The 25,270-nt window shown below is 37.6% G+C and overlaps 4 protein-coding genes across 4 annotated transcripts; 2 read left to right on the top strand and 2 right to left on the bottom strand.

Annotated features, from left to right (window-relative positions):
* Positions 1,300 to 1,833, bottom strand: LOC109713278 (glycine-rich protein 5). The gene has a single exon (XM_020237278.1). The coding sequence runs from the start codon at positions 1,831 to 1,833 to the stop codon at positions 1,300 to 1,302; it is 534 nt and encodes a 177-aa protein (XP_020092867.1).
* Positions 5,563 to 10,941, top strand: LOC109713402 (U3 small nucleolar RNA-associated protein 6 homolog). Its single transcript, XM_020237464.1, has 6 exons — positions 5,563 to 6,138; positions 6,843 to 7,484; positions 7,837 to 8,292; positions 9,104 to 9,276; positions 10,233 to 10,416; positions 10,516 to 10,941. The coding sequence occupies exons 1-6, from the start codon at positions 5,674 to 5,676 to the stop codon at positions 10,606 to 10,608; spliced, it is 2,013 nt and encodes a 670-aa protein (XP_020093053.1). The 5' UTR covers positions 5,563 to 5,673; the 3' UTR covers positions 10,609 to 10,941.
* Positions 15,998 to 16,881, top strand: LOC109713103. The gene is made up of 2 exons (XM_020237067.1): positions 15,998 to 16,321; positions 16,575 to 16,881. The coding sequence occupies exons 1-2, from the start codon at positions 16,095 to 16,097 to the stop codon at positions 16,687 to 16,689; spliced, it is 342 nt and encodes a 113-aa protein (XP_020092656.1). The 5' UTR covers positions 15,998 to 16,094; the 3' UTR covers positions 16,690 to 16,881.
* Positions 17,322 to 23,727, bottom strand: LOC109713102 (rab3 GTPase-activating protein catalytic subunit). The gene is made up of 13 exons (XM_020237066.1): positions 23,415 to 23,727; positions 23,234 to 23,322; positions 22,287 to 22,387; positions 21,464 to 21,657; positions 21,194 to 21,372; positions 20,547 to 20,879; positions 20,077 to 20,141; positions 19,873 to 19,921; positions 19,612 to 19,756; positions 18,557 to 18,641; positions 18,384 to 18,453; positions 17,996 to 18,136; positions 17,322 to 17,835 (listed from the first exon to the last, which is right to left on the bottom strand). Exons 1-13 carry the CDS (start codon positions 23,584 to 23,586, stop codon positions 17,503 to 17,505), a joined length of 1,956 nt encoding a protein of 651 aa, XP_020092655.1. The 5' UTR covers positions 23,587 to 23,727; the 3' UTR covers positions 17,322 to 17,502.

The raw sequence follows: 25,270 nt of genomic DNA, 5'->3' as shown, positions 1-25,270 counted from the left end.
ATTTGCAAAAAGACTAAGAAAATTTAAATTACAGTAATGTTATTTACTATCCCTCTTCATATCCCACTTACTTTTCATTCATTCACTTCACATTAAAATCAAATATATAATAATTGGAAAAATAATGTAAGGCCTAAGGAGCGTCTCATTCTCACTCGCAATTTCCCCAGCTAAATCCACACTTCAATCGAACAAAACATTTTTTAATTTGAAAGAAGTTTTAAAATTCTGGTGTATAGTGTATATATGCCAAATGGTTCCAACGAGGTCCTTGATAAATCGCTCGTCAATGAAGTCATACTTTTTTTTTTTTTTTGAGAGAGATATGTAGCACGCTAGAAAGATCTTAATATCTATGATTTCTTAGTTATATAACTGAGGAAAAATTATAATGCCTTTTACCACTTGCTTCGTTTATTTTATTTTTTTTAAAAAAATTATAATGGTTTTAAAATGAGGTCCTGTTAAATTGCTTTGTTTATTTCATTTTAGAAAAAAGCTTAGCTAGAAATGTGAATCAACTAGAATTCGAATTTGAAACTTCGGATACCAACCACCGAGCTCTTTTCTACTTGCTCTAGAGATAGTCGGTAAGTCATACTTAAATTAAGATCATGTTTGATGCTATAATATAGTATCTGGCCAATATAATGTATTTTTGATATGAAAATATTTTGTATTATTGAAAGTTACGAATTTAATCTTTGTGCCTCGAAAGATCTTAATATCTATGATTCCTTAGTTATATAAGTGAGAAAAAAAACTATAATGCCTAAATAATATAAACTCACAGCATAAATCACTTGCTGATTCACTGCGAAAGGTACATCACAATTTGCAACATACAACCATGGAGACTACTAATTTAATCATCAAAACTATTTGAAGTTTCTAGGTGCATACATGCATACAGGTGCATACATATCATCAAACCTAATTAACTCCCTTTTTCACTTATATATATATATATATATATATACACACACACGTACATGGATTTACGTCTCTCAAGAAGATACGGCTAATAATATGGTCATCAATATTTTGAAATTCCTATGTGATGATCGATTAATTGAACTGCATGCCTCTTTATTGAGAAGTTTTCCGTATAATTTTTTTTTAGCTATAGTACTACAATATATAATAATTCCATGGCCGTCCGCCGCCGCTCGCCAGAAGGACCCTGCCTTTGACCCGTCTGCCAGCTCCCCCTCCGCGCCTCTTTCTCCACTACTCCGCCTCGCATTCGCCTGTAACCCCACACCGCTCCACACGCGCCCCCAGCCCTACTCGCTAGACTCACTCCCGTTCCGCGTGCCCCGCCACACCACCTAACACCACTGCCGCCGTCCATACCGGCCGCCCCCCCTCCCAACACTGACCCCCGCCCCGCCCGATATGCACACCGACACCGCCCCCACCGCCTCCACCGACATTTACACTCCCGTTATTAGCACTCACCGCACCACCACCGCCGGCACCGACCGCAATATCCACCCCGTGTCTTCCTACGTCGATTCCGATCCCGGCACCAGCTCCGCCTCCTGCACTAATTCCGCCACCGCGGGTCGTACCAATCCCTCCACCGATGCCACCACCGACACCGATAGTGATCTCCGACCCGTTATGGGTCACGCTTACCCCGAAACCCCTTCCCCCGCCTCCGCCGTGGCCACCGGGTTTTAAGGAGAAGAGCTTACTATCATTGAGTGAGCTGTTGTTGTCGTTGTTAGCGTTAGGTAGGGTTCTTGCATGGGATAAAGAGGGGATTGTTGAGATAAAAAGTGTTGCATGGATAATAATAAAGAGTAGGAAATGGACTGAGGTTGCCATGCGTACACTACGGGTGGTTATATAGTTAAAACTTGTATTGATGATGGGATTGAAGAGTCTAGTGTAGCTAGTGAGCTTTATATAGGGAGTGAGAGAAATGGAATTGTATTCTTTCTTCGTGGATTGTAGTGGAGTTTACGCGGAAAATATTGCTAGGTGGACAGGGTTTACCGCGTGTACCATGAACCAAAAAATTACACAGGATCCTTTCACTGAGGGTGGTTTAATCAATTATTTAGCACTGCTTTAAAATTCGCATTATATGCAATAAGCGATAGATTTATCCGTCCCCTCATAGGGGGGTTTTCTCTCTAATTTTAGTTTATATAGGGTTGTGTAGCTAGACTAAATAAGAAATAGATAACAAAGCTCCTGAATAACTTGAATTTTGGCTAAATTGTATATTACTGTCTCAATTTTATATAGCAGTTGAAATTTAGTTTTTGAACAATAACCTTATTGCAATCCACTACACAATTTATCCAGAAGTTCACTAAAGAATTCAACTTAATGCGTAATTAAAAAGGCAAAGTTGTTACTCAAAATATAGCTCATGTATAATCAACGTGACTATTGATATCCAACCAAATCAACAACAAGAATGTATTTATAAATTATTCAAGTGCCAGATTAATTTGCCGTTTTAAATTGACAAAGTAAAATACAGTTTAGGTAAAGTTTGGGTGGTTATGCAATTTTTTTCTCTAAAAAATAATTAAAAAAAGTACATATTGAACTTAAGATTACAATTTGCACATTTATATATTTTAAAAGTAAAAATAAACCCCCAAAGTTGATACTTTAATTTGCTAGTGCGTCTTTTCGTGAGATCTATATTTCCTGTAGTAGAATAATTAAGCATTGACCTGGATACGGCGGTTCAATGTACATGTGGTAGACCTAGTCCACCAGTTTAATTTCTCTCCTTTGTGGACCCCCATATGCCAAAGTTGCAACTTGGATATAAATAGCAATGTATGCAGCTATACCTAACAATGAATTAATACACAAAATCAACCGTCACTAGCACAAGTAACAAAAAAATTTAATGATTGGTACACGAGATTTAAAGTTCAAAAACTAATTAATTTATATTTTCGACTAAATTTATGTTTAAAAAAATGAACGACGTGAATAATATACTATCTTTCTCTCTCAAAAAAAAAAAATAAAATAAAAAATCAATGAATACACATAGGTCAATAACATAGAACAAGGACCATGCACTTCTTGGTGTGATTAAGAAGCAAAGCCTTTAGAAATTCTCAGGCTCAATAATCTTTTCCCCTTCTCACTTTAGATTCAATTTCCAGCTTCCAAACAGCTTTATTATATTTTGTGTGGGGATGGGAAGGAAAAGGATTGGCATGATAATCTCAAAAAGGTCCATAAACTTGGACCTTAGTTGTAAAGTGATCGAGCTCACTTGATGTAGACCCAAGCTGATTCTCACAACTCCAACCATGTTTCAACCATTCGGGTTAAGTTAACTCAGGTGATCACCATGATCTAAATCTCTTTTGCCTATGCAACCCATATCATCTATAACATAAGATTCATATCATAGGAACATAATGTATGAATAATTTAAATACTTTTATATGTGTGCATGATGGAGAACAAATGAATCATGCCACATGCATGCAATAAGAAAAGAAATAATATTAATCTTAAAAATTAACAAAAGAGACAATAAACATATAAATAATGAGGATTCAAGCCATTAAACAATAAACTAAGGAACCCTCTTAAGATTATTATTATTAAAATATATTGATCTACATGATTCATCATTGATAACTAGCATTAGAAAATTGCTTGCTTATCTCCATGCCTCAGCTTACAATGGTTCAAATTCCAATTGCTACGAATGTCAAAAGTATGTATGTAACTTTAATTTGCATGAAATGCTTTAGATGATTATTCGTATGAAACCAAAGTCGTTATATTTGGCCAAAGTAGTCAATAGGAAAGGGATAAATATGAGCACTCAGAATTGTTAACAATTAAAGAAAGTTCATAGTGGGTACATGAAAAATTAAAAAATATAGAAATAAATCTTAATATCATCTTCTCTTTTTTTTTTGAGAATATGATAATATAACGTACTTATGGTTTTCTTTTTTAAAGAGAAAGATAGCATATTATCCTCTTCGTTTAAATTTTCAAAACTAAATTTAGCTGAAAATATGAAGCAATTAGAAGGTGTGTATATGTTAGAACGCTAGCGTGGTGAAATAAAAAACCAAGCATGAATTTGATGGTATACAAGAATACTATCCTGTGTGTAGGGAATATATATATATATTATTACTATTCTACAACTTAAGGTGATGGGGAATTTGAATAAATTGATTGAGAATATTGGGACCAAATTCAAAAAGGATCTAGCTTTTAGTAGAAGCTAATCCATACTTTTTGCAAAAAAAGGAAAAAAAGAAAACAAATAGATCGAAGTGAGTTCACATTGTGACTAGTCCAATGGCAGTATGAAATAGACTTTTTTTTTAATTATTTAAATAAACAAACATGAAACATTGATGTAGAAAGGGTGAAACAAGAGGGAAAGAACATTCTTTTATTAATGGTTTAAAGAGTGTATGAAATAGTGTATGAAGTGAGTTCACATTGTAATTAATACTTTGGATCCTCTTAAATATTGACATATATATAATTAATTATTTTTGATACATTTATATGATATTTTGGAATGTGACAGATGAATAGTCTTTAGGAGGTGCATGTTCACATGCCTTATGTAATCTTGTGGGTAACGTCTTGTAAGTAACATGTTTTTTATTTTCTTATTTTTATTCTTCACATTAAGATGTTCATATATCCTGATTCGGATTTTTTTTTTCGAAATTATTCTATAAAATTTTCTAACTGAGTAAATAATTCTATGAAATTTTTTTTAGCCAATTAATCCTCATTTTGTCGTGTAGGAGATCCGGTATATTTTTTTTCTTAAAGACAATCAATCATTCATTGTCTTCATGAAAGTTGTAAATGATTCACCGTATTCCAAATTTTTTAGAAAAGCGATAAACGATTCAACAAAATTTTTCTGAAAAATAGTAAACGATTCACCGCATTCCAAATTTTCTAAAAAAGTGGTAAACGATTCACCGTATTTCAAATTTTTCAGAAAAACGATGAATCATTTATTATCTTTTTGTTATTAAGATATTTTTTTTTATATATTTTTCATATATAATTCTATACAATCTTTACAGTCTAAAAAATTCTAATAATCTATTTACACAATATTAACAATCAAACAAAAATTCAAATAATTCACAAACAATCCTAATAACTTCATTTTATCCTATTTTTTATATATAATTTTAATAACTATATAAAAATTTCAATAAACCACGTACAAGCTTAACAAATTAAAAAGATCCTAATAAATAATCTTCAAGACCACCTGACTTGGCAAAATAAGGGTTATTTTGTTAAAAATATTTTTTAGTACGGTCATAGCCAATTATAATATTTGTTAGGATTATTTGGAAAAAAATTCCTTCTAATTCACACATTTTTTTGGTGCTAAGTAAAATTTAAATTCAAATTTTCTAACCAAAACCAAACGTATCAAATTGCTAAAAATGGCGACCCTTTCTGCTACATTTACCGGGTACAAACCGATACCACTAAACATAGACCCGACCCGTTACTGTATAATGGTCTGGACACCCGCTAAAACACTTCGACGGATCCAAAACCCTCATCCCAGAACCCTCCTCCCAAAACCCTCGCCCTGCCCATCCTCCTCCACCGCCACTTCCTCCTCCTCCCGCGAAACCCTAGCGCCCGCGCGCACCACCGAGCTCGACAATGGCGGACGTGGTCCAATTCAGGCTCGAGCGCATGGCCGACGAGCTCGACGACCTCGAGCGGCGCGGCCTCTTCTCCCGCGCCGAACTCACCGAGATCGTCCGTCGCCGCCGCGACTTCGAGTTCCGCCTCAAGCGCCCCTCCCCGCTCAAGCACGACTACCTCGCCTACATCGACTATGAGCGCCGCGTCGACGCGCTCCGCGACCTCCGCAAGCGCCGGATCCTCGGCGAGCTCCGCAGGGAGGAGGAGGAGGACGACGACGAGGGCGAGGGGAAGAAGGGGAAGAGGGGGAAGAAGAGGAAGAAGGGTAAGAAGTGGAAGAAGTCGGTGTCCGATATCGCCGGGGTTCTGAGGATTTTGGGGATTTTTAGGTTGGCGACGATGAGATACAAGGGGGATTTGGATCTCTGGTTTCAGTATCTCGAGTTCTGTAGGGAGCGGCGACATGGGCGGATGAAGGAGGTATGGAAAGTTGCGAGCTTTTATGGTTTCTATTGCTTGTTTAAGTTTTCGATTGAAATGGAACTACTTTCTTAGCTGAAGTGACTTTGAATTGTTTGTTATTGATGAAATCATTTTAATTGTTATGGAAATTAACTGAAGTATGATCACTTTGATAGAACTGTCTAGGTTTAGAAGTTTTGATTTCACTTCTTAACATTTCAATGCATATGATTTGAGACAGAATTTGGAGGCATTGTTTTAGTTTAACGGACTGATAGTATTTCACAAGATTCACGTGACTACATTTCTGATGAAGCAAGCAATGCACCTAAATTTTATAATAGAAGAGCCTCAAATGATCCAAATGGAACAATTGAAAGGTTAGATATCAAAATAAAAGTTTCTAAAGGTTGGGTAGTCATTCCAAAGTGGACCATAGTTCACGGAAGTTCCATACATTTCTACCTTTTATTATAGTTTTTGAATTGCTTTTTATTTGGTGAGAATTTTTAGATTTTATTGTATACTGTACTTTTTTCATTGTTTGACTGTTATTTTTGGTGCTTTTCATGCAAACAGCTATTTTCTTTTACTTATTGATCGATGGTAGCCATAAAAATAAATCCTTCTCTTTTTGGGTAAATTCAACTTATTGAGATCTTCGCTTATCTTGCGGGAACCTTTTTTTTATTACTAGTTTATGATTTGGATTTTAATGGCAGGTGCTAGTGCAAGCAATTAGATTCCATCCTAATATTCCTGGACTTTGGATATATGCTTCAGCATGGGAGTTTGATCAGAACCTAAATGTAGCTGCAGCTCGTGCTCTCATGCAAAGTGGTCTCAGGGCTTGTCCAAAGTCGGAGGATTTATGGATTGAGTATCTTCGCATGGAGCTCACTTATTTAAACAAGTTGAAGGCTCGAAAGTTTGCTCTTGGAGAGGATGTGAAAACATTGGGTCGGAATAGTAATGAATCTGATCAGTGGAAAGAAGAAAACAAGGATTTGTTCATGCCTCTAAATGAGGAGGGCAAGGCTCTGCCAAAAGAAGGCACATTGGAGGAGAAAGAGGATTTGTTCTGGCAGCAAGGTTTGTTGATTCTTCAAACTATATATCATGGTGCCATAGAGGCAATTCCAACAAGTATGAGTTTACGGAAGCAGTTCTTGGAGATATTGGATAGTGTGGACTTGGCGCATTCTGATGAATTGAAGGTGGAAGTATTGGATGATCTCAAGAAAGATTTTTCTCATGATGAAGACTATTGGGATTGGATTGCTAGGTTTCAGATAAGTGATGCCCTCAATCGCAAGGATTTATCTAGAGAAGAAGTTATTTCCAAGTTGAACAAAGCAGTTCAGGTGAGAGAGGGCTGACTACATTGTTTCAGTTGTAATATAATCTAATATGTAAAAATTTACAAAATTCCATATCAACTTCTAATATCAATGCATTGATGTCCGGCAGTCTACATTTGTTCGTTTTTCATTCCTTCATGGTCTCTTTCCACAGCCTCTTTGCAATTTCTAGTTCTTTGTTATTTAACTGTTTGCACCCGCACCCTATTTTTAGATTTAAGGAAAAGTAAGTGTACTCGTTGGTCTAATTTATTCATTTAAGTCAGCATTATTCATAATTCTTTTTTTCCTTAAGAAAGTCAATATAAATGTCAGAGATCAATTGTACAACTCTTCTTACTACTGAATGTTATAGGTGTATGAGGAGGCCCTGAAACTATTGCCTACCACCAAGATGTTTTCTTTGTACGCACAGTTTTGGTCAGATATGTTATTTTCCGACAAAGAGGATTCTGTTTCTCTCCTCAATAATGTCGGGCTTGATGCTTCAGAGTTCACTTCATCTATACTGAAGTTATATGAAAAGGCTGAATTAAATGAATGCCTATCTGAACAACTTGCTTGCCAGTATGTTTTGTTTTATTTGAAAACTGGGAGATTAGAAGAAGCAAGGAATCTTGCAGAGAAGCTTTGCAATGGGCCACTTTCGGATGCTGCAAAATTGTGGGCTCTCAGAAGTTCCATAGAGTTGAAGTGGTTTACACAGAAATCTTTTTGTCTGAGCAATGACAACTTGAGCCGACTTTTTGATCTACTGAAACATGCGTTGACTAACACGTCTATTTCTGAAGCAGAGAGCTTGTGGCTTACGGTATGCAATTCACACTCATTTATCTATCTTCCTGCATGTTTTGGAGCTCTAATTGTGGACTGTGATATTAAGCTGCCAAAAAATGTTTGTAATCATCTCTTTGTGATATGCGTGTGTTGGTTGGGGGAGGGGGGTGGGGGGGAGCTGGGGGGGTATTTGTACGTTGTGCTATAATATCATCTTTTTGTGCATTTTCTGCTATTGTCATTGGGATATATAGTTATTATTTAATAAACGGTACCCTGCCTTCACATATTCTCTTGACTTGTTCTCTCAAGTAATTTGGAGTTTTTTATAGTTGTATCACTTACTATTTGTATTACTACTGACAGATTTGATGTGGTATAGATAGTTACGTTGGCCATTTTATTGTGAATTCTAACCTAGTAAGTTTCAGGTTTGAAGACTTCTTTGTCAGAGTTTTAAAAACTGACTTGTAACTAAAATGGGTGTAACTAAAATGGGGAGTTGACCATAGAAATCCTTCAAAAAGTTGGATAATAGGAATCATAAAAGAGTGCACTAGAACTGATGAAAAAGAATGTGATTTATTCTAGTTTGGCTCAAGCAAGCACGAGTAAAAAGATAAAATCGATCCTATTGTTTTCAACAATTGCAACAATGAATCAAGTTTTCATTGTCTGCTTGGATAACTTCTGTTGAATTATTAGCTTCTTTATACTTTAGTAAATCAGGTTGAGTCTGAATGCTATAATACTTAAAGCTATGGTGACTATCTGATTAAAGCTATTTGGTGATTATTTCTAAGTTGCTGGATCATTATTTTTAATTAACGCCATGTTATATTCAGGCCATGAAGTTGTTCTCTAATAACAAGGAATATTTTGAGAAGTTGGTAAAGGTTATCATCCTATCTGTGGCAGAAGATGGTGGCAGTGACTGTGCTGCTACCATATCTTCTGCTGTCGTGAACTGGGTTCTTCAAAGGGATGGCATTCAGCGTGCAAGAGAGACATACAAGCGGTATGTTCAGCTTTGTTTTCTGCAAGTGACTAGTAATTGGTGCGCTTTTTTATCTCTTTATTTTAAAATGTTGTAATTTGGTGGAACTCGAGTTCTATTAATTTCATAAGTAGTGCTTTTTTAATATTTGATCTTGGACTGGTTTCCAAGTTTAAATAAATTGCATTATTCTATTCCTCTCTAACTTCCATTCATTTAGCTTATGGTCATTGAGTGACCAATAAGTTAGGTTGTTGGGACCCTGTTCAGGATCTGGATTTATTTGTTCTGACAGGAAATTGTTAGCTATATTATGGACAAAGTAAATTAATACAAAGCCTTAGGTTGTGTTGATGGTAGTAAATGGCTTTCTGATTTGTCTGCTTGTGGCTATGTTTCCCTTCAGTGTTTAACAGGTGTCCTTGACCCAAGTTTTGCATATTAACAGCATTGAATCATCTTCATCTTCAGACCGCCTTTTTTTGTTTAGGCATGTGTCTTCAGTTCGGACTTTGAACCTAGGTTCTGTGTAATGACACTAGGAAGAATATGTGAATATTATCAATGTGTATGGGAGTAACAGCCTTTTTTGCCAGTAGAGTAGATAATTCGACATGTAGGAATTGTAAGGTTATTTTAGGAGAGAGCCCAGAGCCCAACTCGGTAAACTATAATGACTTATAAGAGGATGTTAGATTATAAAGGAGAGAAGACTTTCAGAAGGAATAGATGCGATTAGGACTTTTTGAATGTTTAGAAATAAAGCTGAGACTGAAATTTCTCTGTTCAAGGCACTTAAAATTTTATAGCTTGTGACATGGTGCAAAGTCTGTGGAATGTACGAAGATATTATTTCATCTTTTTCTTATGGAACTCTCTTATGAAGAATCAATCACCACATTCTGCAATAAGGCTATTCTGTAATTTCAAGTTACATGTAAATGCTATATTCCTAACCGAGTGCCACTTGCGAACAGATTCCTAGCTTTACCTCGCCCTAGTCTCAAGTTCTTTAAACACTGTATAGAGCTCGAATGGAACCTCGCATCAATGGGAAACAGCGATGCCCTCGCAAACGCCCGCATGTTGTATGAATCAGCTCTATCCTTCTATGATCAAAACAAGGAGTTGTGGAGAAATTACTATCAAATGGAAATGAAGGTTCGCCTCTTCTTTTTATTTCATTTATTTTAAGTTCTTTTATGTAGCTCATTTTAGTTCTGTTTTCACATTTTGATGTGTTTTTTTTTGCTGTACTAGGCGGGGACGTCTGAGACGGCAAATGCCGTCTACTGGCGCGCTCGGAAGACTCTCAAGGACTCATCTGCATTGTCGGTTCCTCATGGCTTGTAATGTTTGCCTTTTCTTTCCGTATCATCCAATCCCAGTTTTGACTCTGATTAAATTAATTTATTGTAACTCTTTAGGCGGTTAAAATTTATGTAAAAGTTTTGTGCTGATTTTTTTTTATCAATCTTCATAAATGGTTTTGGGATGAATTCCTATTTGTGGAGTCCTAGAGTGTCTATTATTAGTTTTCTTGTGTTTGCTTGGTTTTCGACTTGTACTATGTATTTCCGAATTTTTTGGGGCTCTGTTGTCAAAAAGGCTGTAGTCAGTAACTTTCGATAGAGGCGGGGGATCCGCAAGTTATTTGATAAAATTTAGCGGGTATAATTGTCAAAATGAAACCTATTCGTGACACTTGCATTGCATATGCATATTCTACAAGTATGTGAAGAATAATATGTAATTGCTTATTTTAGCCTGATTGGATAAAGGAATGTTCCAATGTCTAATAACTTTTTTGTTAAATTTTTTGAGTGCATAATCAAATAAGCAGCAAAATTTTCACACTAATTAGTTTAATTCCATTACAAACCAATTGTATTTTGCAATCCATTACAAAGCTTTTCGAAGGAAGAGAAGATTATAGATAATTGACCACAAGAGTGTAAATAAGCCGCAATAGAGCTTGCACAATGCTCAACGTCTGCCGCCGCCGCTGCCGCCTACTCCGGCGCCACCACCGCCTCCGAATCCAACACCAATGCCGACTCCTATGCCAATTCCGACACCGCCTCCGATCCCATGGCCGCCACCCGCTCCCACACCTCCAGCTCCACCGCCAGCTCCTCCTCCGGCTCCAAACCCTCCGCCCTGACCGCTTCCACCACCAAGACCGCCGCCGCCACCGCCACCTNCACCACCACCAGCACCAAACCCTCCTCCCTGTCCCGAGCCGCCTCCAACTCCGGCGCCGCCTCCGCCGCCGAATCCTCCCCCTCCTCCCACACCTCCAGCTCCACCGCCAGCTCCTCCTCCGGCTCCAAACCCTCCGCCCTGACCGCTTCCACCACCAAGACCGCCGCCGCCACCGCCACCTCCTCCGAATCCCCCACCACCTCCGATGCCGCCCCCTGCGCCACCACCGACACCTCCTCCAGCTCCAAATCCTCCACCCTGACCACTTCCACTACCGAGGCCACCACCGCCACCTCCTCCGAATCCCCCACCACCTCCGACGCCACCCGCTGTGCCACCACCAACACCTCCTCCAGCTCCAAATCCACCGCCCTGACCACTGCCACCACTGAGGCCGCCGCCGCCGCCGCCACCTCCTCCGAATCCCCCGCCACCTCCGACGCCACCCGCTGTGCTGCCACCGACACCTCCTCCAGCTCCAAATCCTCCACCCTGTCCGCTTCCACCTCCAAGGCCACCACCACCTCCGCCTCCTCCTCCAAACCCTCCGCCGCCTCCGAGACCACCCCCTGCGCCACCACCAACACCTACTCCAGCTCCGAATCCTCCTCCATGGCCACTTCCACCGCCACCCCCTCCGCCACCTCCGAAGCCGCCACCACCACCAATACCATCGCCACCAAGACCGCGTCTACACCCGCGGAACCGGTATCGGCACTCGCCACCACCATCAAAATCCCCTCTCACAACACTCAACTGAGTGGCAACACCCAGAAGAAGCAAAAGCAACAAGGAGAGAGGCTTCATTGAGGAAACCATCTCAACTCCTTAGAGTCGGAGGTTTTGTTTTTTCTACGTCGAATGCTTTAGCCTTGTCCACATCTCTCCCTTTATATAGTAGTGATCGAGGACGCATTTACATGGTTTTGGACTAATAACTTAGCCGCGTTTTTACGACGGTTGAGGAGATAGCGAGCACATTATACTTAGTTGGCCGTTATAAATGCATGTGATTCAAATATGTACATGTCAACCATGCATGCAATTAGTTTAAAGTCAAACTAGTATGCAAGTCAACGTAGCCGACAACTAGTCATACTCATAGCCAACACGACAACATGCTGAGCCAGAAATTATTTCCTGCACCGGGTGCATCTGTACATTTCACACCACTTCTTCGTTTGCTTTTAGGCCTTGCTTGAATGCCAGAAAAAAAAAAGTCAATAATAATTTATTCTGTTTTGTGTTTTTTGTGTACAATTATTAGACTACTTGTTTTACCTTTGGTATTTGAAAAGTTTTAACATTGTGATTTGATAATGATATATTTTACCTAAAAGCTTTATTTTGAAAAAATAATTTAAAAGAAAGATAGCATATTACATGTTGCGTTCATTTTTTTACAAATAATTAAACTTAGCTAGTTTCATTTATTTTTTTTTTAGAAATAAATTTAACTGAAAATGTGAAGTAACTAGGTTTCGAACTTAGAATATCGGGTACCAATTCCACCAAATCTTTTGCCACTTGTGCTGGAAATGGTCCATTGTTGACTATTAATATTAAGTTTGCCAGTTTAACAGTTTAACTTGGGACATCCATGGGATACAGTTTAACTTGGAACATCATGTACCAATTGTTTAACAATTTAAGTTTTGCAGAGAATCATATTTGTTTATAATAATTCACAAAACTGAGTTGCTAAAGAATAAAAATTATTTCATAAAATTTCACAAAACCGGGTAGATTTAGGGAAATTTTGCATATAGTTATTTGGTCACAAATTTAAGTTAGAGAATAACAATTATTTCCTAATATTTTACAGTGCTGGATTCTAGAGAATAATGATTATTTCATAATATTTGGCGAAACTAAGATCCGGGCGGTTTAGAAAAATTCAGTCACTTAATTCTTTACATTTTTTGATTCTGGTGAGGGAGAATTTTCTTACAAATTTGGAAGTATATATATGCGATTTTTAAGGAATTAAAATGTTGCTCTCTATCTCTTTCTGTCTAATCATTAATTATTTTTCTTGGAATAAATTACTTTTGAACTTTAGTATGGTGAATTACATTTTTTTTTCCCCACGTACATCAATTAATTGAGCTCATTCCAAGTACAATAAAAACCTCTGTAACCATGCATAATCCTACGTACAAAATCCATGAAGGTACGTAAGGAATATAAGAACCCACATATATATTATCCATTGCACTTTATTCTCATGAACAAACCACAGCAAATAAGTTGCATGTGATAAACACAAACACAAAATACAAGCATCATACCATACAAACGATATTTAAAACAGAAATTTAAAATTTCAAACACAAATGGGACATCAACGGTCGGAAACTAACACTTCAAGGGATCCCACCACCAACACCACCCCCGGCCCCGCCGCCGAACCCTCCGCCGGCCCCGCCGCCCAATCCGCCGCCTCCGCCTCCGCCGCCGCCGCCGCCGAGCCCGCCGCCGTGGTGCGGCCACTTCTGATCCTCAAAGGCTTCGTTTCCAACTAATTTCCTTCCATTGATGGTGGTGAAAAGAAGAGCACCGAGGAGAGCAAGGAGAAGAAGCTTAGCCATTTTTGGGCTCAAGAGTGTAAGTTAAGTTAAGGAGTGGTGTGTTATAATGTGGGGGGGAATTGGGGGGGTTTATATAGGGTGTGAATAAGAAGGGGACCGTTGGGGAGGATTAAATGGCATTCGAAAGAGAAAGATGTACTTTGTGTGAGGGGAGTTAATGAAGGGCCAACTACTAACTCCATGGAGACTTTTTTTTTTTCATGCATGTTCTCAGTGGCTCTTCCTTCTTCAGTTGGATTCATGGAGATCATTTGGACACGGTGGTTTTGCCCTAGGTCAAGTGGTTGAGCGCAATGGCATGTGTACACGGGCAATGCTATGTCCACAACTCTTTGCATCGATGAGAAAGATATCATGGTATCGATTTCATTTTTTTATCTTTTTTAATGAATTTAATTGGAAACGTAGAATAATCAAGTTTCAAATTTAGGACATCAAACACTAATCATTAAACACTTTACCATCTATGCTAGAGCCGGTCGGTTATATATTATGTATATTTGTGAAGTGTTTTTTTGAATTGTGTTATAAGAAAAGTACTGTATATATAGAATTTTCGAATAATTTCTATGATTTTATCTGCAGCTATTCAGAAGTTGCATATTGAGCTGACTTTGTTTGTCAACGTTGCTCTTTTTTATTTCTACAAATAAAAATTATATACGGTTGAATGAATTGGCGGATTAAGTTTTTTATTCTTGCTATTCAATTTGTCAGGATAGCGAAATTTCTTTTTCTTATTTAAAAAATTAATAATAGAAAAAGCTAGGGGTAACATTTTGTTATCTGCATCCTGTACCATCCATCTTCACACTTAATTATTACAGTTTGTGTGTAAGAAAATAAAGAAGTAACGATAATACCAAAATGATGCATAATTATCTGTGAGCTTTTTTTGCAAATGGCCTCCTGAAAAAATTTTATTTTCAAAATAGTCCTGTCAAATTTAATTTGCACAAATGGGCCTAGTCCTGCCACACAGGCGCCACGTCAGCGCCACACGGACAAGGCTGGGGCCAGTGTGTTAAGTTGAACACGGTGAACCAATTACCGTGTTCAAACACGGTGAATGATTCACCATGTTTCACACGGTGTATTTATATTCCTTTTTTTCTCTTTTAGGGATGTCAATGGGTCGGATTTGGATCGGATTTTAAAAAATCTAAATTCGAATCTGAAAATCAAATTAAAAGTCGAACCCGAATCCGAACCCGGCAGGTTTTAAAAATTCATACCCATATAACTTTAACATATGAATATAGGTATGGATTTTTAAAACCCACCATGTTCGGATTTGTGTTCGGATTTTAATTTAATTTTTGAATTCAATTTCGGATTTTTAAAAACCCGATCCAAACCCGACCCAAACCCGACCCGTTGACATCCCTAGAAGAGAAGAAAAGGAATATAAATATACCGTATGAAACACAGTGAATCATTCACCGTATTTGAACACGGTGAATGGTTTACCGTGTTCAACTTAACACACTGGCCCTAGCCCTGCTCGCGTGGCGCTGACGTGGCGTTTGCGTGGCAGGGCTAGGACCAATTTACAAATTAAATTTTGACAGGGCTATTTTTAAAATAAAAATTTGCCCGGAGTCTAAATTGAAAAAAAACCCTTATCTGTTTTTAACCAAAACTTTGAACTCAAGAACTTTTCTACTAGTTTGCAACATGAATATTGCTATGAGCAGATTGCCAGCAAAAAAGCCTATATATTTATGCTTTATTTTTTTTTCTTTTCTCTGTTTTTGTCTTTTACTATTGAGAAATGTACGTTAAGTCTATAATCTAAAAAAAGGTGAGAATCGAGCCAATTCCTTGTGAATTTTAGTATTTAAAAAATAAAATTAATAAGAATTAGTGCTTTGCAATTTATGCTGTGACCATTCTTAAATTGAATCGACACATCTTCATAAGAGCCACTCACTCGCATGTAACATTATCCACAAAACCTTCACAGTTTAACAAAGCTACAAAGCCCAAAACTCCAACATATACAAAATATATATAGTTCCCCATACAGTTAAAGAGATAACTATGGAGGCCATATGCTGTCCCTCCTCATCTGCTCCTCTGAGAAGCCAGAATATCCAGAAGCTAAGATCAAATCTACCACAGCTTTTCCCCAAGAAAGGAGCCAAGCTAACACATACTTTAGCTTCTTATCCTCGTCTACGAGCTGCGGCTCTCGGCGACGGTCTTATCCTCGCGGCCACCAACTCTCCGGCCGCGGGGGGCGACGTCTCGGTGTTGATCCCAATCAGGTGAGAGTTACTTCTTCTGTAAAACCATATGATTGGTAATTTATGATGCAATGTTGATGGTGATACTTTTTGAATGGAACCTGTTGGCCACTAAAAAGCCATTGCTTAAATTTGGCAAATGTATAGCACTCCTTTTGGGATTCTAACACCAGGATTGAGGATTTGATTTTAACATCCTAAACATGATGATTTACCTCCCCCAGATAAAAAGCAATCATATTAATTTTATATTTTTGTAAATTTATCTCTGCAGTGTAGTGTTGTTACTGGTCTATTGGATCGCCAATTTCGTGGTGCCAGAAATGATAATGAAGGACCTGCAACAAGGAACAGCAGAAGGGGACGAAGCTGAATCTGCAAACAAGTAAAAGCTGAAGAAAAGATGAAATTTTTAGCAAAAACCAACGAGAAATGTTATGAACAGAGGAAACAAAAGGCCTACAAATGGATGACCCCTTTTTTTTTCATTAAATGCAATAATAATCACTCTTGTGGCAATGATAATTTTTTTTTATGAAGATATTCAGTGACATGAAAAAGCAAATTATGGCCTCATTCAATTGTGTTTCCAGTTAGCACTGTATGATAAGAAACATACATGATAAAGCATCTAAATTGAAAAAGGCCCATGAAAAGAAATAGAATTGTACCCTCGAGAAAACAAGTGTTCTATGTAACACAAAAAATGCAGGATACTGCTTCCAATCATACAATGCACAATAACACAAAAAACTCATTGGCAGTGTGTTTCTTTCGCCATCTTTTGTATTTAGAATTATCATATTCTGAATACCACTCAAATAAGCCAGAGATGATATTGCATGATTGGCTTATAATTACAGTTTATGCGGAATGCATATATGATAGGGAACAGTTTCAAAAGGCGTGACAGAAACATATCTTAGTAAATAAATAATAAAAAAATCATCTTCGATCAAATTAGCCACTTTTTGCTGAAGATCAGGGTAATAATATATCTACATAGATGCATTAATGCCAATTTCGACAAACCATGACATTCTTATTGGCTTGAAACCAATGGTGGGCGGTTTGAAGCAAGGTGATCAATGGAGCGCTTACATTTTTGTTTCAATTTGAATGGACCAATGAATTGAATCAATCATTTACAAGTTATTTACAGTTATTCTCTATACAATTCGACTCGCATATCCGAAACTTTATTAAACAATAGTCCACTCACTTTCATCCAAGGTAGCTGGTGAAGGAGATGAAGATGCATCCGCTTTTGGATTCTTTTTAGAGAATAAAGATACCTTCTTATCAAATATATGTGAAAATATATGTGCGTGCTTCTCATCTTGCTTTTTCTCTTCCGACTTCTTCTCATCCTTTGCAGCTCTTCTCCACAATGGTTGTCTGTCTTTGTTGATGAAATTGAGGTTAATTTTTTTGAACCGGCTTTTTGTTTCAGCACAATTCGTCTCATCTGGGTGTCCGTTAATCATGATGGCTTCTTCTGGATGGACCATTATTGCCTCTATGGTTTCATAAACCTAATATGATAGGCCAATGCATAAGAAAATCGAGAAGTGTAAAACATAAGAGCTAGCTTGATCTAGCTTTTTGTGGATTTCAGAAAAAAAAAAAAAAAGTAAAAAAAAAAAATCCCTTCTACATTTCAGTCCGATTATGCATTGTTAAACAGAAAGGTACCTTGCAGATATCGTCTAACTTTTCATTCCACAAATCAGCTTGATAAACAGCACTGATATAGTCTTTGCACTCATAGAACAGCTTCGACAAGTTACTATCTGCAGGAAGTGCTGCTTCTGCTACTGCAAAGCCCACAGAAAGCTGGTATTTTCAAAATGGTATCTTACAGTTAGTGACATTCCAACACATTCAGATCAAACGGTTTAATTACACTTAAAACGGTATGCAATTAGAAATCAGACTCACAATATGAGATCAGAAAAATAGACCAAAAAAATCTCAAGTCAAAGCTCAAATATCATAGAGAAAATTATAAATACTTACAGAACTAAGAAGATAATGTGCTAAATTTTCAAAGTGAAACCATCCGAGAAGCAAAGGAGCTTACAATTGAGACAAAGAGCTGTTCGAAAAACTTCGCCGGTGAGATGTCCTCCAATGCAGTGAAGATGCTTTCACTTCAACATCAAACAGCTTAAATAAGCCTCCATGTAAAAAAAAAAAAAAAAAAAAAAAAATCTAGGCAACCGTTCCTGATCTAAATTGAATTTCTCTACTTACACAACTAGGTCCTCATCAAAGAGAGGAGTTTGCTCAGCAGTTGGCAATGCTTTCGCTGTTTCCCACAGCTCCCGCCACAGGTTACCTGTTATTGGTCAAGATAGGTCATATCAGAAAGACATTATGAGCAAACCTCCTGCATAATCAAGCAGGCACAAAAAAGAGGAAAGAAATGGCCTGTTTGGCCTCATTTTCTGAACAAATCCAATTCAAGAAGCAATAGCTCAGTGTTCGGCAAATAGTTTAGAGCTATTGCAGCAGCATGATTGCAGCAGCATGAAGCCAAAATGAGGATTTTGTGCCGAAAAGTTAGTTTGCAGCTTCTCTTCTTCGCAGTCAACAGTAGTCGAGGGCTTGAGGTGTTTTTAATTAACAAACCGATAGTGCCTTTTCAAACAGCTCAATTCAGAAAGGCGTTTTCAAGAGTCGATTTAATTTTTGTTTTATAATTTTCCCCAGACAAGCAAGCCAATACTCCAAGTACGCCACGGGGCATGTAGTAGTTAATCTATACCAACTTAGCAGGTCCAGGTTAATTTATACAAAGTATGTATTGATTGTCAGAAACAATTAGAAAACATTGAATATAAGACTCGCAGCCTATGAAGTATTAGCATGACTACCTTACCTCAACTAAGTCTTCAAAAGAAAGGGCTCATTATAAGTAGATAGACCAGTAGGGCAAGTATGCATGTTTTCGTGGGGGGAGAGAGAGAGAGAGAGAGAGAGAGAGAGAGAGAGAGAGAGAGAGAGAGAACACAACACTTAACAACTTTGGAAGTAAATAATTTTAATAGATAACAATTCGTAACCCAAAATGCCGGTAAAAACTTGTTGGCAGACATGAAGGAAGATGAGGGAAAGCTGTAAAATAACCCAGATGATCACTCCAATTCCCTTTAAAGGAACAATGTTCTTATAGACAAGGATAAAAATGCCATTATAGTAAACAAGTTCTTATATACAAGGATTAAAATACCATTATAGTAAGACTAGTAAACACTTTTCAAGGTTATAAGATGAGATTATGTTTTCATGTAAATGCACCTATATACCTTCTTTCTGCATTCGTCTACTGAGTCGACCACGTCTAGATGAGCCCTCTCCATCTACTGAACCGTCATCTCGATCATCCGCCGTCCAATCTGGTGGGGAATGCCATCTGACAAAGTCCTCTAGAACACATCCAGGATTTGCTGCCTGATACATAAATAGATGTTTCTTCAAGTTACATAATACACATAATATCTACATAATAGTTCTATTGTTTACATTAGTTGTAAATAATTTTGGTCCTGAAAGGTTTCAAGACTTGCCTTGAAAGCCTGCATGTCGGACAAGAGCTGAGAGCACCCGGCACCAACACTGAGAATTAGAAGTATGAGACCATCAAAACAAATTGCACGACTGAGTTTAACTAGCTACAGATAGTAAAGCAAATTGTTTAAAATTCAGCTATCTCTATAAATTTACATGCAAGAGCCTGTTTGATTTTTGACAAAAATTAGCTGTCTACAGACCTTCCAGTCCTCAGCACCAACTCTTCCGCTTCTTTGATAAGTTCCTCTGTCAGAACTGGGCCCTCCTGCATATAGATGATACCCATTAATCCAAGATATACAATGAAAATGCAAAGAAAAATGAATCGTTGTTGTTTTATGATTTTTTTTTTTAAAACAGAAACTTCACGCAATAGAGTGTGTGAGCGGGCAATAGCGTGTGAGCAAATTGTGTATTGCTTGTGCTTCATACATCTATGGTGCTTGTTTGGCAACAGAAAACAAAAATTTTGTAGTAACTCGTTTTGCTTTTCAGGGAAGATACCATCTAGCATCAAGCAAGGGTTTATCTCAAACTAACCAACAACTAGAATAATAGAGAAGTTCATCCACTTGTGCATCCAATCACACAGAATTTGCATTAAAAAAAATTAAAAAATCCAAATCAAGGGAAATGAACAAGAAAAGGAAAAAAAAAATCAACAATATACCTGTGTAACTGGGGAATATATGGGTTCACCAGTTTCTAACATCGTTAATTCTTTTTCAGATGGATGATCTGCACCAAGTCGAAGGACATTATTTCCACTGCTACTTCTAGCATATAACAGATTTGAAGAAGAATCGATTGAATCTGAATTCTCAAGACTTGCTTGCTTGAGAACAGAATCCAGTAACTCTTTAGCAGCTTTTTTTCTCTGCTTCCTGGCAATACAGCAATTTATCACTTGGAACTGCTGATGCAAGAGACAGGAATTCAAATCAGGTCCGGCATCTAGTGGTGTTCGAGGTATTGGTTGCTCTTTAGACCATAATTTCCTCAACTGCAGGTACAAAAAGGACACCTAATGATAACTCCGCAAGATTGAAAATCATACCATCACACATCAATTTCTAGAGGTTGATGTTAAGTGGACAGCCAGAAAAAGTTATGTTGTTTACCGATATTGTAGCAAAAATGTTAGGACAATTATGATCATCATCATCGGCACAATCAATTGATAGTTATTGTCTTGACAAGTTTAGTTAGTAGTGCACTTTCCAACATGAAGCCGCTGAACAGACTCATAAAATCTTGCCAATAACAAATAAATTATTTTTCTAATGAGGAAAAGACTTTTTGAAGCCATGAACTTACTTCAAGGACAAGAAAGTGCCAGAAGGAGGCCATCTTTTGTAGGGAATTCATGCCACCGATAATCAAAGAGATTTGAAAAACAAAGCTTTCTGGAGGGACACCATGAAGATCCTTTAATAAAGAAGTTTGACCAAGTGCAGACGAGTTACTTTCATTTTTTCTTTCAAGAAAATGGTCCCCTGCAAATAGCTTGAAAGCATTAATATGGAAGTAAAAGATGTGATACAGCAGAAAAATGTAAGTTAAGATTACTAGTTGTAATTAGCATACCTGGGTTAAATAAAGAGCATGCCAAAGAATGGACTTCCTCATCCCCATAGAACCCAGAGATTGATTTATCTTCTTTTTCACGAAGAACTAGTGATTTAACTAGGGATAAGTTCAAGCTACTCTTCTCTTTAACAGATGAAGAATCCCCAAAACATCTGACAAGATCATTCATAGTCTTGCAGTTCTTTCCGGTTCTGTTAAAAAAATTACGAAACTCAAAAACAAATGAAGCGACAGATTTCACAAACTTTAATGATAAAGTCATGATAAATCTCATCTATATCTTCAGAGGTGACAGATGAAAAGATATGAATCAGATGCAAATCACTTAAGGATGTCTTCTTAAACAGATTGATGAAATGCAAAGACAGTATTGAAAGTATTTCAGGCCCCAAAGGTCACCCGATGACTTCATAAAAAAAAGATGTCATGCCAAATAGATTTGAATTTTGATAAACCTCTACGTATGCAAAATCGTGCATCCATAATAGTTATCCTGTTCTTTTCTATCCTAGGAATCAAAGCCTTGTGATTCTGTAAACCCACATCATGATCTCCCTCTATTAAGCCACAACAGATTTCAGAGGTACTCGATTCAACATTTACTAACTGTCCCAGAAACAAGATAACAGAATTATGAAGCTTTAATTTATTATTTTGTTGACCATTAAAAGCTAGTGAAGAATAACATGAAGGATTGAACTTCATGACACTATGAAGTCAAAGACGAATAGTAAGGAATACAGCTATTGCTTTAAAAGGCGTGCAGATTGCATGATAAATAAAAATAAGATAATATCAATTTACAATATTAAAAACTTACTCAATGGCCAAAGCCAACTGTTTAATTACAGAAGCTGGAGGAAAGGTACGTTCTCTCTGAAAATTTGAGCCACCCTCGTCCATTGATTTCAATTCTGGAACCTAAAATTGCAAGAGGCAAACAGAATGAGAAAAGAATTTCATATCATTTAAAAAGAAAGAAAGAAAATGAGGATAGATATCAGCATCTAGAAGTTACGAAAACAATTTCTGAGGAAAACATTGTTCTAAACTGAAAAAAGAAATTCATGCCCACTTCAATTAGAATGTAGAAGTAGATATCAAAATTCCTGCTTATGCGATTAGCTATCTCATAGACAATTCCACCAGTTAAAACAATCTTATCGTTGTTTGAAGACTAGATAGATCAATGATGGTGCATCTTAGGTCATGGTTTGACTTCTTATTTCAAGAAGATAACTTGATGTTTTCATGAATTCATATTATTTGTGGTACAGGTCGCAATTTTCATATATCCTGTTTCATATTTTTTCTAAGAGATGAAGTGTTAAAATTAACTTGCAGAAATAGACGTACTCATTTTTAAAACTATCTTTAGTAGTCTTAGCCTTTCCATATGTTCCTCAGATGTGTTGATCGCAAATGGACAGGTTTACTATGCTATCAGCTCTCATTATGATGAAAGGAATCCGAACACGCAATCAACTCTTATCATCTCTATCTCTATCCCAGCTAGAAATACAGAGAAGCCATACTATCCATACCATGGTCCATAAGAAGCAACTCATCCTTAAACAAATTAGCAAGCTTCTTATCAGGTAATGCTTCCTTAATCATGCTGTGGATAATCGAATCAATTGAACGACTAATTGATTAACATATCTGGATTAACATATTACATTTGTTCATCGCAGCGAGATGGAAACTGATGCATAATGAATCTCAGAAGCAAAAAATCAATGGAAAATGGAGCTTAAATTCACTAACCTCCTCTTCCGACTCGTTAGATGCATCAGATACAACCATCTCTCGATCCGTCGATTTCCTCATCTCCCTCTGAGCTTGTCCATCGCGATCTATACCAAATTAAGCACAAAACTCGAAAATTCTATCAAAGGAACCCCGATGAGATCCCAAACAACAAGGATCGGGGGCGGAGAAAAGATACCTCGATCGCTCTTCAGATCGGCTTTGATGTCGGTGAAGACCCTCTCCGCCTTCGCCGCGGCGGAGTGGAGCGCCGTTTTCGCCCTAGAAACCAGCGATAGAGATGCGGTGGACGTAGCGGCGGCGGACGTAGCGGCGGTGGCCGAGGAGGAAGAGGAGGAGGAGGGTTCCATTGGAGGGGGGAAATGGGGATTGTGGATCAAAGGGGAGGGGACTGGGTAATATAGAGAGTGGCCATAGAGGCATAGAGGGGAACTCTTCAATTTACGTCCGTGTAGTAGTTTGGACAGGTGAGGAGAACATTTGAAATTGTCTAAGGTTTTGACTACTCCCAAATACAAAGTATTTTATCGCCCTATAGAAACGCATTTATTTATTTATTTATGGATACATGCATAACAATGGTTTAGAAGTAAGTGAAGCACTAATAAACTTGTATAGTTGTATACGTGGATTCTGGATCCAATCCACGCTGTATCTATGCTTTTCATTTTTTTAAAAAAAAATTGTACCATCCCAGCCACGTTTAAAAAATAATATAAAATAAAATCTAACAAGGTCCATTATGTTAGTAATTATTTTTCGATATGGTATTAGTGTTTGAGGGAGTGGAGTGCCCGCAACGCTGAGAGTGAAAGAGGTTCGATTTAGTAATTTTTAAAATATTTTTTAAGCTCTAAATTTTTATTTATCGTGACCAATTCAAATATTAAATATTTGGAACGGTAAAACCAAATAATTCGGTTGATGGATGAGTTTAGTTTTGCTTGCTGCATATAATGTCAAACATTTAAATTCGATTTCTCATTTTTAAAAAAAAAATCAAATTCGCATGCATTTTAATCAGGATATGTGATGGATAATTAAATATTAATGGCCAATTTGTATAAAAAATTTATAAGTTTTGAGCTTTTATAAAACTGGGCCTACTTTTTTGATTTTGTAGATTCGGTCCGGATATTCAGCAAACTGATCAAAATACCCTTATACATTTTTCCATCTCATTTTTTTTCTCGCGTTTTTTTTTCTCTCTTCGAAAAAGGCGGCGGAGGCGGAAATGGCTCGCCTCGTCTCTGCCCCTCACGCCCTCGCCCTCGCTCTCGCTCACGCACCCCCCGCCCTCCTCGCCTCCAACTCTGCCGAGGTCGCGTCGCGACTCTTTTTTTTCCTCTCTGATCCTCCTCCACCGCCTTTGGGCCCTCCGCGACGATAGCGAGGATGGTAACGCGTCCTCTTCCTCTGTCTTCGCCCACCACGTCTATTATAGTAGATTTTCTATCCACCAAATAAATGGACGTGGTGGGTGAAGGCGGAGGAAGAGGAAGTGTTTCTTGGGGCCGAGAAGCACGTCGTGAGAGAGGGGGAGAAAAATAGTTACACTCCGGCGAGAGTGGTGGCTGCGATATAGGGCAAGGAACAAGTCGTGACCAAAAAAAATTATAAAGAGAACAAAAATAAGAATAATAAAAAATAAAAATAAATAAAATATTTTTTTTTATGGGAAAGATCAAAAATCATAGAAGAAGGAAGAATAAGATGAAATTGCACTGTTAAGATAAAGTTACATTATTTTTAAAAAATTTGCACTGTTCTAAATGAAAGCTGCACTATTTAAGACAGAAATTATACTCTTTGGAATAAGAGTTACACTCTTTAGGAGGAAGTTACATTCTTTAAGTGAAATTTGCACTATTTCTCTTTCTCTTCTTCTTCCTCATTTTCCTTCCCCTCCACTTTCTCGTCATCGTCCTTCTTTTTCCTCCTCATCTTTCCTCTTTAGCTCGCAACCACCGCCACTGCTGTCGTCGTACATGCCCTCACCGCCGCCGCCACCATCACCCGCACCACCCCCGAAGC

The sequence above is a fragment of the Ananas comosus genome, linkage group 7 (genome assembly GCF_001540865.1).
Source record: "Ananas comosus cultivar F153 linkage group 7, ASM154086v1, whole genome shotgun sequence".
Lineage (NCBI taxonomy): Eukaryota > Viridiplantae > Streptophyta > Magnoliopsida > Poales > Bromeliaceae > Ananas > Ananas comosus.
The sequence above is the reverse complement of the archived record's forward strand: the minus strand, read 5'-3'. Positions and strand labels throughout refer to the sequence as shown.

Excerpts from the sequence above, each read along its gene's own strand:
- LOC109713278 (XM_020237278.1), bottom strand. The coding sequence starts at position 1,833 with ATGGCAACCTCAGTCCATTTCCTACTCTTTATTATTATCCATGCAACA.
- LOC109713402 (XM_020237464.1), top strand. The coding sequence starts at position 5,674 with ATGGCGGACGTGGTCCAATTCAGGCTCGAGCGCATGGCCGACGAGCTC. Across the intron at positions 7,485-7,836 it reads AGTTGAACAAAGCAGTTCAG|GTGTATGAGGAGGCCCTGAA; the intron begins GTGAGAGAGGGC and ends TGAATGTTATAG. Across the intron at positions 8,293-9,103 it reads CAGAGAGCTTGTGGCTTACG|GCCATGAAGTTGTTCTCTAA; the intron begins GTATGCAATTCA and ends TGTTATATTCAG.
- LOC109713103 (XM_020237067.1), top strand. The coding sequence starts at position 16,095 with ATGGAGGCCATATGCTGTCCCTCCTCATCTGCTCCTCTGAGAAGCCAG. Across the intron at positions 16,322-16,574 it reads TCGGTGTTGATCCCAATCAG|TGTAGTGTTGTTACTGGTCT; the intron begins GTGAGAGTTACT and ends TTATCTCTGCAG.
- LOC109713102 (XM_020237066.1), bottom strand. The coding sequence starts at position 23,586 with ATGGAACCCTCCTCCTCCTCTTCCTCCTCGGCCACCGCCGCTACGTCC. Across the intron at positions 21,658-22,286 it reads CAGTTGGCTTTGGCCATTGA|AACCGGAAAGAACTGCAAGA; the intron begins GTAAGTTTTTAA and ends TTTTTTTAACAG. Across the intron at positions 20,142-20,546 it reads TATATTCCCCAGTTACACAG|GAGGGCCCAGTTCTGACAGA; the intron begins GTATATTGTTGA and ends ATCTATATGCAG.